Source organism: Cavia porcellus, unplaced genomic scaffold, assembly GCF_034190915.1.
Source record: "Cavia porcellus strain 051 isolate PalLab524CR breed Dunkin Hartley unplaced genomic scaffold, mCavPor4.1 scaffold_20, whole genome shotgun sequence".
Lineage (NCBI taxonomy): Eukaryota > Metazoa > Chordata > Mammalia > Rodentia > Caviidae > Cavia > Cavia porcellus.
In genome coordinates, this window is record NW_026947503.1 from 4,063,020 (window position 1) to 4,076,080 (window position 13,061).

The window sequence follows — 13,061 nt, forward strand, 5'->3', positions numbered from 1 at the left end:
CCCAGGTTCCCCTATTGTCAACATTTTATATTAATACAGGATGCTGGTTATCTACACACTGATAACTAAAGTCCACACTTGATTCTACTCTCACTAGCTTTTTCCTAAAGTTCACTTTCTGACCCATTCAGGATGCCATTCAGGACACATTTGGTCATCAGGGCTCCCAAGGCTGTTTTAGTTGCTTCTCAGTCTCTCCTTGTTTCTTAGATCTTGAGGGTTTTGAGGGGGTCAGGTATTTTGCAGGTCGATCCTCAGCTGGGCACTGTGTGACGGCTGTCTCACGATCTGGTGGAGATCACGTGGTGTGGGAGGGGAAAGTGTCATGCAGCCAGGACACACACTGAAGTGACTGGCAACGTGGATGAGGACCTGGACTGTCTGCTAGGCTTCAGCCTGGCTTCGCCCTCTGCTGCGGCGTTCCCTTGTAAAGGAAGGCCCTGGGCTGGACATCATGGGCTCATCTCATTACCATCCCTAGCTCTTCCTCATCGCTTCCCCTTTATCCAGGGCCTTCTGCAGGATGTCCACCTTCCCTGTCTCCTTTGTGGTAGCCACACAGGTAAAGAACCTGTGTGCAAACACCATGCTGGACAGGGGCACCTGAGGGCTGGTTACCCAGGTGAGCACAAACACGTCACTACGTACCACCTCTTTCCCTGAGAACTCCTATGGGCCACACAAGTGCCTGCTTCCCCCTAAGCTCGACAACAAGTGCTGACAGCTTGGTACATTTCCCTGAGCCTTACAGGTGGGAAGTGATATTCCAACGTTATTTCAATCTGCATTAAAAACTGATTCTGAATTGTACACGAATTGTAATCCACCCAACTGCACACCACAATGACCATTACTAAAGACTCAGTATACACATTTACACTAGTGACCTCTTCATCAGAACAAAGCAGGGCCTTTCCTTTCGGCCTGCAGGAACAATGGGTACCATCCCTTAGGTGTGTACCTTGAGGTGTGTGGCACGCTTGAAGGCCTTCCTGCAGATGCGGCAGCCGTGGATGCGCTCCTTGCCATGCACCTCCTTGCTGTGGTGCATCAGGACCGCAGCGGAGGAGAAGGTGCGGTCACACTCTAGGCACTGGTGTGCTGGGCACTCCTTCTCAGGCTGGTCACCAGGAGCCAGGTGGGCAGAGACATCAGTCACCTGAAGAAGTCAGGAGTTCTCTGATTACTAGACTAGTGGGGTCTCTGAACTGACGGACAAGCCAGATAGCAACAGGTGTATGCCCAACACAGGTGCACCTCCAACCCCACGCATTTCTCCACCTTAGCAAAGACACCAAGGACACCAACATTCCGTTGGACCAGAATGTCCACTGTGGCCTTGGGATCCTTGAAATCTACTATGTACTGGCTAAGCAAAACTCAAATAGTTTTTGTGCATGCACTCTGCAGATTCATTCCTATACTGCCTTCCTGGATGCTCTGGGCCAACTACTTAGCTCCTCAGCCCTGTCTTCTCAGGGAGCAGTGACAGGCAGAACAATGAGGCCTATGTATCAGGGTGAAGGCAAACTCAGGGACATGTGAGGTGTATGTGCTCAGAACACACCTGAGACACAGCACACGCTCCACAGATGCTCATCAGGAGCAGCAGTTTTAGACTGGAGTAGTATCAACAATATTGCTTTTAAAATGCTGCTGCTTTGGTGGATGATTTTTTTCAGCAAAATGCACTATAAATACTCCATAACAGCAAACAGTGTCTTTAGCACTGACTGAACTAAAATATGTCTCCTGAACTGTGGATCACAACCAATTAGTAGATTTTCAAATCATTTCAGTGAGATGCTTCCATCACTTAAAAAAGAATAAAATACAAAGGGTTTATTTCTTAGCTTATAAAAACAACAGACTTCCAGTTTTGTGGGTATAAATCTCTACATAATGATTTTAATGAAACAATCATAAGGAAAATTTATGAGAAATACTTTATTACTAGTTTATCCTATGTTTTTTCATAACATTAGACCATGAAGAAATGGTTAAACATTGAAGAAATATTTAGGAACAATTTCTACAAGGTGTTCTCATGTCATGTAACTTTTACTATAGTTTAAAAAAAAGAAGGGGAATTTGAAAAAAATGAAATAAAACAGAAAATCTCAGAAGAGCAAAGACACTGTAACTATGTTTCATGTCACAAAGCAAGTGTTTCATTTTGTGGTTCTGGGGACTGGCCTTGGGGTCTCTGCATTTTACTATTGCCCTGGACTCTCTCTCCTTTTCGTAATTCTTAATTTTAAGCCAGGTTTTGCTAAGTTGCTCAGGTGGGTTCAAACTTGTGATCCTTCTAACTTAACTTCCCTGCTGGGATGACAGATGCACACACCCCCATAAAGGCTAAGACTTGTGTTGTGTGTGTGTGTTTACATATATATGTGTATGAAAATAAAACACATGTGGCAATAAGGTCACTGCATAAAATGCATTTCTTGTGAGTCAAAGAAAAAATTGAATATCCCTGGAATAACTGAAAGAGTCAAAACTACTCTATAACTTCAAGTAAAAAAAAAAAACAGTGTGATTAAAAGAAACAGTATGCGATGGACATTAAAACAAAATCTTTAGCTAACAGTGCTGCCTAATATTCTCCATTTGAAATATTTATCAACAGTCATCATAACTGAATCAAACATTTCACTCATGAGAAATCAATAGATGCCAGGCAAGTTTAGCACACTTGCAATCCCAGCACCCAGGAGGCGGAAGAGGAAGGATCACTGCAAGTTTGAGGCCAGCCTGCGAGCACACGGGGAGTTTAAAGCCAGGCTAGACTACAAGCAACACTCTGTCTCAAAAAATAAAGAATGAAACAAAAGAGAAATCAATTCAATGGTCTATTTCAAAGAAAAGACGTTGAAACTTTGAAAATTACTTCTACAAAATAACTGTTAGCATACCCAAGAATCAGTAAACCATTGCATCAGAAATAAAACTTTTAAGTCATGTTTCTACAACTTCTGTATAGTAGATTATCAATGTTCCACTGATTTTCACAACTGTTACATGGAAATCAGAACACAGAGTGAATTCAATTTTAGTAGAAAACTGGTCCTGAGTGAGATACACACTCTTAAGTCAGAAGTAATTTGCTCCCCAGTTCAGAGCATTCTGAACCTATAAGGGCAATGTTTAGGGGTGGGCAGTTTCCGGGCAGAAGTTAATCTATTTAGTCTACTACACTGACGGTCAAGAAGCAGAGCAAAGAGCAAGGCCCCACTCCTCCCCTGCAGTCTCGCAGTCACGGCATCATAGCGCAGAGACTTCTCACGGACCGGACATTCTCCACAGCGGGTGGCTGTCCTGGCTCAGGAACTGGCTGTTACCTGAAGGAATCTGCTCCCTGTGCCCTTATGCATATGACAACCCTGCTGACCCACATCTCCCTCCGACAGCCTCGCCTCCAAGAAGGTCCCCTGGAGACCAGCTGACTCCAATTCATAGGAAACTCAGCAAAAATATCTAGACCTGCATTCTGTGTGAAGCACAACAGACCTGGGCTCACGGGCAGCCCTGGCTCTGAGCCCTGCACCTTGGTCATGCACAGCCATCCTGGCATCGCAGTTCCCTATTTCCTGAGTAAAAGGTAGCAATGACTTTCGGACACTTCACAGATTGACAGTGATGGCCACTCTCAATAGCACACACCAAGTGCCCAAGAAAGAGCCAGCCTCGGGCATCTGGCAGCAAGTGTATGCTCTTTTCCCACAGGAAAAATAACTTCAAAACAGGGTACTGTGCCTTCACGCAGTGAGTGAAGGAATAAAGGCCCGATTGCCGGAAGACAGGCTCTTGCTGGATAAAATCTCCTTGATTTGCCACCTTCAAGCTGTCAGCACTGTGGGTCCAGCCTCTGGGCCCTCCCAGGAACACTCAGACTGAAGGCAGTTTCTTGCTTTTGTAAAGACGGGCCAGTTCAGTGGCAGTCTATCTACAGCTCCTGTGCCAAAGACAGTTTACACTAAGAGTGTACATATCATCAGCTCTGTACAGACTGTCTAGCTCTTGTTCAGCACTGGGGATGGAACTCAGGGATGCACAGTTACATCCCCAGCCCTTTTCACACTTCATTTTAAAACAGGGTCTCACTAAGTAGCCCAGGCTAGCCATAGACTTCTGATCCTCCTGCCTCATTCTCTAGGGAGCTGGCATTACAGGCATGCATGACCATGTCTGGCTCAGTTTGCATTTCTTTTCACATTAAGCATGAAGAAAAAAACATTTTAAAAGCCCAGCCAAGCCAAGCCAAACCTTTGCCTCCACGGACTTAACCAGAAGGCAGCCAGGCTCCACATGTACCAACCCTGACAGCAGCATTCACATCTGCCATCAGCTGAAAGCTGTTCCAGAACCTGTGCTCAGGACCGAGGCACTTCACACACCTAATCTCTCTTACTTATTCATGCATTAATTCAAAAGTGATCAGTTTTATTTTATTTATTTTTTGTTTTCAGACAAGGTCTCATTATGTAGCTCAGGCTGACCTTGAACCTGTAGTGATCCTCCTGCCTCAGCCTCCTGAGTGCAGGGATTATAGGCCTGCGTCCCCACACCTGGCTAATGATCTGATCTAAAAGTAGCACTTCATACAAATTAAGACTGCCTATGGGCCTTAGCAAGAAAGCAGAGGAGGAGGGATATGTACACATGGGGCCAGCAGTCATGTCCAGAGCCCCGAGATAAATCCACCGTAACTAGAGCAGCTCTGGTTTCCTGCCAAGGGCGTGGGACACGCAAAGCCAGCCCGGGGTCAGGAGGCCTGAGTCAGGGTCTGCAGCTTCCATACATGCCTGTGTGCTGCAGCAGGACACAGGTTACACCTGACAGTGGTGAAAAGCAACTGACACTGCAAGCAGTGCCGCACCCCGACAGGAGGACATCGGAGAAAATATCAGGGGCGCATTTTGGCTAAATGCTCACTGATGCTGATTAGTTATTTGTGCCACTTCAACATTAATATTTTAAGTTTTGGGGGAAAAATCACAAGCTATACCAGATTCCAATACTTACATTACCACATACTTTCAAATGGACACTAACATGAATTACTGTAATGAGAAAATTCCAAACTAATTTTAACACAAGAATATTCTCAAAAATCACTGTAACTATATTAATTTGAAATGTTGGGGAAAATCATAAAAAACAGTAAAGTAGTTTTTGTTTACCTGTCATATTAATATTGAAATTGGATAAGAAGCACAACTTGGGAGACTAATAAGGTCTCACTACAAAAAGTACGATATAGTGAGATTAAAAATAGTGAAGTGACAATGAAGTCAATGGTTTCTCTGTTTGGCAATCAACAGGTGTGGAATGTAGCTGACTCTCCAGGCTTTAGGGGTTCAAACTGTGCGTCTTAGTGGAAGGGCTACCTCTGACCAGCTTCTGAAACATAGACTATAAGCCGTTAGGATAGGCTCCCCCAAAACAGTGTGTTGCAGTACAGTGTAGTAACTGTGTATGCTGCTGAGGATGGTACCCAAGGTCTCACATATTCAAGGCAAGTGCTCTACCACTGAGCTACAGCTTCAGCCCAAGAATGTATTTTATACCCCATGCTTTGGGCCATGTCCAATAGTTTATGTTAATGATCTGATTTATACAGGACAGCTGGTTTTAACCTGGGGGTAGAAGTGGAAACTGGGCAGCTTAGCCAGCCACGAGTACTTCATGCTTATCACTGACCACCAACATCTGTGCAAATATATATATATATATATATATATATATATATATTTTTTTTTTTTTTTTTTTTTAAATAATGTCACAATAGCAGACACTAAACACCAGGAACTGAGCTCAGAAGTCTGCATATTTGACAATAGGTGGACAACCACTGCCTCAACTTTTCTTTAAGCAAAGTTTCATTTCCTTTTGCTAGTTCATTAGAAGTTCCAAAGTATATCATTATCATTTCTTGACCTTCTGCCTAAGATCAAGTGTAGTACCTGTTCTCATCAGTTTACTATCTGATATATCCTCTATCCCAGGACAATATAGTAAATGGGTTTTTGGAGCTGAGAGATGGAACAGGAGCTTGCTCTACACACTCCACGTATCTACCTGGTACTGCAAGTGCCTCCAGGAACAGCACACCAAAAAAAAAAAAAAAAAAAGTATCATTACGAACAAAGGCATGGAAATTTCCTGGGGGCACAATCAACAGCATATTTGTGTGTGTGTAGTACCCCCTAGTATTGTGAACTTAGATTCACTTCCACAGAAACATTTAAGAAACATCATCTTACTGAAGAATTGCCCAAACATGTGGTCAAAGCGATAAATAGTTCTATGGTTCAACTGCCTACAAGCAAATTGCGTTTCTTCCTCATGTCTTGTGCCTCAGTTTACCCAACTGTATAACAACATAAAGGTTAACATGAGATCTAAATAGAAATGTGCATGGCATGGTAATACTCCATCCAAAAAAGAGAGGGGGAGGGAAAGAAAATAAAATAAAATGAGGAACAGGTCTCACTCAAATGTATCTGTATAGGTAAAATTACATGACTTAAAAGAATCAGCAAAGATGTTACCAAAAAACTCTACAAGAACTACGTATAAGTAAATGACTATGTGAAGTCTGATCAGAAGGCAAACAAGATAATAACAGATTGAACACTGATGTCATTTTTGAAGCATGCCACGAAAGTCCGTGGTACTAAACCATATTCCCAAAACAAATCCCAAAGACTACAACCAAAGATCCATCATCTGACATATGCCCCAAGAGCTCTGTATCTTCCTTTGCTCTGGCTTCCGTGGGAAATCCTCCATGGTCAGCCCCACTTGCCCAGGCCACCCACATGGTTCTCTAGCATCAGTCTTCCCAAGGAAGGTAAAGAAAATAACCCCGTACCTGGTAAGCTATTTCTTCACAAGTGGCTGAGGATGACTGTGGGGTGTGGCTCACTAGTATAACCTGCGGTGAGCCTGATCCTCCTTGGCCTGAGAGAGAGGGATCCGTAAGCAGTGCTGGGAATTGCTGACCCTGGCAAAAGATTATTATTTTAGAAACTGCAGCATTATCAAATCAGGCGTGAAAGGTCTTCTATGGCAAAGCCTCTTTGGAAAACAAAATACAACATACCAACCAAAGAGACCATGTAGGTCCACTCAAAGCTTTGTAAGAAAGAAGGCATAGCAGCACTACTTGTCACAGCCAAAAGGTGGGAAGAGCCCACAGTCTATCAACAGATGAATCCATAAATGGGCTGTGACAAGCCCATTCAAAAGAGTATTACTGTAGGAGGTCCATATAAAGAGCATTAGTTAGCAGTGAAAAGAAAGAAAGCTGACACGTGCGGCAACAGGAATGAAAAACCAGGCCAAGTGAAAAAGGATAGTGACAAAACACATGTTGTACGACTCCATTTGTATTAATACCCAGGACACACAGCCTTGTAACACAGAAAGGAAATTAACTGCTGCCAGGGGCTGCCGGTAAAGACAGGGCTGGGGACACACCTTGGGTAGGGAGAACACAGATGTGACGGCCAATAATGCCAGGCTTCTTCGGCATGGGTGAAATGTAAAACTAGATTGATATGCAATCCTGCAAAAATACTAATAACCATTAAGTTGGACATTTTATTTTTGTATGTGTGGTTATAATACAATCCGTTCACCAAAGTCTGTAATGGATATCTGAAATGTTTCACTTTTACAAAGTACTACAAACACTGTGGTAAACACCCTTAGGTGCACTATCTTTGTGAACCTGTGTGAGTTTTTTTTAAAAAATTAGCGCATAACTAAATATTTATGGGCTGGAAGTTGCATCAGAGACAAGGGAGAAAGAGGGATGGGTAACACAATTGGCAGCCCACTCACCATGACTGAGTTCACCTGGTGTATGAAACTCAGGAGCTGATGTCTACGAAGCTGGACAACGCTAAGAAGAACTGACCAAAGCAGGACACAAAATCAACAGAAAAAAACAGACTTTTCTATTTATGAATAATAAACTAGTTAAGAAAGAAATTAGGGAAATGATTCCATTCAAAATAGCTTTAAAAAATACCTAACGCCTTTGCTCTGCGATCCCAGCACAGGCTGAGAAAACCAGGAGATCTGCCTCTGTCTGCTGGGCACCACCACCGGAAGGCTATTTCTCCCATGTGCCCAGTGCAGTCAAGGGAGACAGACAGGTCCACCTCTGCCTGCTGGGCACCACCACCAAAAGGTCACATTCTACAGGTGGCCAGTGTGGGCAGAGAGAACCAGCAGATCCGCCTTCACCTTCAGGGAGCTGCCACCAGAAGGCTGCTTCCTGCAGGCGGCCAGCAGGAGCAGGGACACACAGTCTGGTAAGCCCTGTGCATCCATAAGCCAACACTGGAGACCCCTGGTTCCCTCAGGCAGCCATCGCCCACTAGCAGAATCAGACAAACACACTCCTGTGTGTCTGCCACCATCGTGGGAGTCCCAGTGTAGACACACAGGCTGAGAGAAGCAGCCCCACCTCCACGGCCCCTGCTTCTTAGGGAAGCCACAGTGTAGCTGCATAGGTGTGGAGAAGCCCGCTCCATGCTCTGCTATCTCCCTGTAAATCTGGAATTAGAGGAACCCAGGTGTCTGTCTCATCCCCCTACCCCGCTAGGGGCAGCCAACAGGGAAGTGCCTGGGGCCCCACAACCAGCTTGTGGAGAAGAACCCAGGAGAATGTCAAGATGAAGGAGAAGAAGGCAAACTGAGACCTCCAGCCCACACAGAACAAGTCTGGGAGACACGGTCATGGAAGGAAACGGAAGTCACACACCTGACACCTCTGAGAGGATAGCAACTGAAGTAAGGAAACAACTTCATGAGACTGGAAGATCAGAAATAATGTCTCAGGTCAAAGAAGAAATCACAAACATACTGAAAGAATTGTTGAGCAGGTCTAAAGAAGACATAGACAAGAGGAGCACAGGAAAATGATGGAACCCTTGAATGAATGCAGAAAGGAATTACAATGCATGAGAAAGATTCAAAGAGATGTAGGAAATTAAAAATTCAATCGAAAGCTGGCAAAAACCACTTGAAAGTGTCTGAAGATAGATTTTCAAACCTTGAAGACAGGTAGTGAACATGAAAGAAAAGATCTCTTAATAATAACATGCAATCGGGAGGTAACAACTCAACAGCTGCAAGATGATACAAAGCAGCATAACTTAAGAGTGAGAGGTATCAAGGAAGAAGCAGGGTCAACACAAATGAAATTAAAAGGACATTCACAGAAGCAAAAGAAGAAAACTTCCCAAACATGGGAAATGGACCCGGCGTGCAAATAAGTGAGGCATATAGGAATATATATATATATATATATATATATATATATATATATGACTGTAGCCATAACCAAAGTAAACCTACACCCAGACATATAATAATCAAGATCCCAGAAATGCAGCACAAGAACAGAATATTAAAAGCTGTTAAAGAAAAGAGACAGATCACTTATAAAGGAAAACCAATCAGAATCATGGCAGACTTGTCCACACAAACCATCAAGTCAAGAAGAGTTTGGAGTGAAGTGTTTCAAACCATGAAAAAAGACAACTTCCAACCCAGATTGATCTACCCTGCAAAACTATCTTTCATAATTGATGGAAAAATAAAATACTTCCATGACAAAGAACAACTGAAGGAATTCAGACAACCAAACTAACCCTACCGAGAGCGCTAAAGGATATTCTAGAGAGAGATAAAGCTGACCACGGTTCCAGGACAGCAGCAGAAGAGAATCACCGAACAAGACAGGCAACTGAACGAAGGGGAAAAGTGGAGGGCCAGCAGCAGGAGGACAGCAGGGCAGAGCAAACCACTGTGTGTAGGCTGTAACCATTAAAATGTAGATGGCCTCAGGTCAGCAACAAAAAGAAACACAGGGAGAGTGGATCGAGAAACAAGATCCATCAATACACTGATACACTGTATACCAGAAACATGTAAAGGAAATTCATAGACTGAAAATCAAAGGAGAGAGAACAATTGTTCCATGTGACAGGAGACCAAAACAAATCAAGAGTAACTTGCCAAACAACTGCAGAATGGATAAGAAAGACATATGTTATTTTCACGCAGTGCAGTGTTACCCAGCTATAAAGTAGAATCATCTCAAGGCTCCTATAAGTAAATGGATGCAACTGGAGATCATGCTCACGACCAAAACAGTATGAACTCACGTGTGAACTCTAGCATAAGGAACAGAAGAAGTTACTGGGACCCAATAGCAAGGCAGAGGAAACACCCAGGAGGGGAAGGCAGAAAGGTAAACTGCTGCCGGTGTCTTACTGTCTTCTCTTGGACTCCTGCACTGCTTACACAATTCTGTTAGGTTTGGCTTCTGTCTTCTTTTGTTAGACTCTATGCTGTCAGATGGTAGGGGTCCCTATTTAGAATGTAATGGGATATTTTACGGTAATCATGGTTTCTTATTATACTGCTTTAAAGTCTTATAATGCTTCATTCATTTGTTTGTTTGGCTTTATTCTGTTTTGTTTGATTTTATTACGTGTGATGGCATGAACAGCTATTTTGAAGACAATAAGACATTATGGTAGCCATTGCTGATTTACAATCATCTTATTTTGAAGTCCTACCATGCATTTGTTCTTCTGTTTTGATTGGTTTTATCCCATTGTGTTTATTTGATGGTATTCTGTGTGATGGTATAGACAAATTTTTTTTAGGAAAATGAGATATTATTGGAGCCATTGTTCATTTCCTGTTACTTGGTTTTGAAGTCCTGCAATGCTTTCATTCTTTTGAATGGTTTTATACTATACTGTTATGTTTGACATTACTGTGTATGAAGGTATATTCAACTATTTCGAAGAAAAGAGACATCATGGTAGCTATTGTCGATGTCTGGTTGTTTTGTTGTGAAATACTGTGTTGCCTGCTTTGTTCTGTTCTGATCTGCTTTGTTCTGTTCTCTTTTGCTTTACTCTCTTTAAAATAAAAAATTAAAAAAAATACCTAGGAATCAACCAAATCAAGACAACTAAGATCCTTACAGTGGAAATCACAGAGCTCTAGAAAAAGAAACTGAAGATCCCAGCATACGGAAAGACCACCCCACTCCTGCATCAGCAGAATGACTACTGACAAATGCCTGTATTACTAGGAGCAACCAAAGGTAGCATAATTCCCAACAAAATGCCAATGACATTTTTCCCGGTACTAGAAAGCACAATCCTGGAATTCACACAGAAACACAGAGGATGTGATCCTACACAAAAATAGCAAAGCTGGAAGTACTATATCACAATACCACGTTTCTAATTATACTACAAAGCTACAGTAACAAAAACAGCATGGTACTGGCACAAACGCAGACATCTAAAACAGTGGACCCCACAGGATACAGAAACAAACTCAAGAAACTGCAGCCATCTGATTCTTGACAAAGGACCCAAAGTATACACTGGAAAAAAGGCAGGCTCTTTAATAAATGGTACTGGGAGAACTGGACATTCATATGTAGAAGACTGAAACTAGATCCCTATCTCTCAACCTATACAAACATCAATCTAAAATCATTCAAAGACCTATATATAAGATCTGAGAATTTGGGCATAGTGGCACATGCCTACAATTCCAGTACTTGGGAGGCTGAGGCAAGAGGATCACTGAGTTCAAAACCAGCCTGGGCCTGACAGTGAGTCTGAGGCTAGCCTGGATCACATGGCGAGACCTGTCTCAAATTATATATACATACATACATATATACATATATATATGAATTCCCACAAAAGATCTGAGACTTTGAAACTGCTAGAAGAAAACACAGAAGAGACAGTTGAAGCCACAGACATAGATTAAATTTCCTCAACAGGACTCTGATAGCACTTGAAGTAATAAGATCAACAGAACTACATAAAATTAAACAGTTTCTGCATTGCAAGAGAAACAACCAACACAGCAAAGAGAGCCTATAGCAGAGATGGTAAAGCTTTCAGAAACCAAGTACCGAACTGTAACCCCAAACCTATGATCACTAAATGCCCACACAAAAATTAAACCCGAATATTGGAGATTTAGTTTAGAAAACAACAACTCATACACAAACATCTTTTGTGTTAACAGAAAAACACAGTAACGTGTGCCCTCTGGCATGTTTGTCACACTGGCCTACAGAATGGAAGTTTTGCCACCTATTATTCTAACATGGAATGTAGATCACTCAAAAAATCAAATAATAAATGGGCAAATGAGTTGAACAGATACATTTTAAGAAAAGTACAAATGGCTAATAAGTGTATGGAAAAACGTTCAATATCTTTAACTGTTTGGGACATTTAAATCAAAACTACACTGAGATTCTATCTCACCTGTCAGAACAGTAATCATCAAGAAAACAAAAGACAATAATTATTGCTAAGGATGCAGGAAAAAGGCACCTTTGAACAGCCGCCAGCAATGTAAATTAGTAAGCCACTGTGGAAATTGGCATGAAGTTCCTCAAAAAAATAAATAGGCTGGGGGTGGTGAATGTCTGTAATCTCAGCACTCATGAGGCTGAAGCAGGAGGATCACCCGAGTTCAAGGCCATTCTGGGCTACAGAGTGAAACCTTGTTTCAAAACAAAGGAATTAAAGTCAGCATACTATAGGGATATCAGCATACCCAACCTTATTGCACCACAATTCACAACAGCCAAGTTTCAGAAGTGGCCTAGGTATCCATCACAGAAGAATGGATACCAAAAAAAATGTGCTTATATACAATGGAATATTATTAAGCTATAAAAAAGAATGAAATTGTATCATTTGCAGGAAAATGGGTGAATTGGAAAACCATCACATTAACAAAGTAAGTCGAACTCAAAAATGCAAATAGCAAATGTTTTCCCTACATGTGGAATCTAAAATGGATCCCATGAAAGAAAAAGGAAGACTATTAGACAAAAAGAAGAAAAAGGCTGGGGATTTAACTCGTGGCATAAGTGCCTGCCTGGCAAGTGCAGTCATGAGTTCGCTCCCCGGTATGGAAACAGTAAGGGAGGGTGATGGGGGTAGGTGTGATTAAATTATATACAGTGAAACAATGTT

General features: G+C 42.3%; 1 protein-coding gene and 1 non-coding gene across 9 annotated transcripts in view; one reads left to right on the top strand and one right to left on the bottom strand.

Annotated features, from left to right (window-relative positions):
- Positions 1-13,061, bottom strand: part of Znf236 (zinc finger protein 236) — a 142,091-nt gene that overhangs the window by 11,891 nt on the left and 117,139 nt on the right. For 7 of the 8 annotated variants that reach the window (XR_010041346.1, XM_063231419.1, XM_063231420.1 and 4 more), the window contains 2 exons: positions 6,881-7,012; positions 962-1,159 (listed from right to left, as the gene is read on the bottom strand). Coding sequence is in view for 7 of the 8 variants with exons in the window: in XM_063231419.1 (XP_063087489.1) it covers positions 962-1,159; positions 6,881-7,012 (330 nt within the window). In the remaining variant the exon portion in view is untranslated. The remainder of the gene's footprint in view (positions 1-961; positions 1,160-6,880; positions 7,013-13,061) is intronic. The other variant, XM_063231421.1, reaches the window with a different exon arrangement.
- Positions 5,931-6,122, top strand: LOC111755072 (U2 spliceosomal RNA). Its single transcript, XR_002789662.1, has one exon. It is a non-coding gene; the product is annotated as a U2 spliceosomal RNA (small nuclear RNA).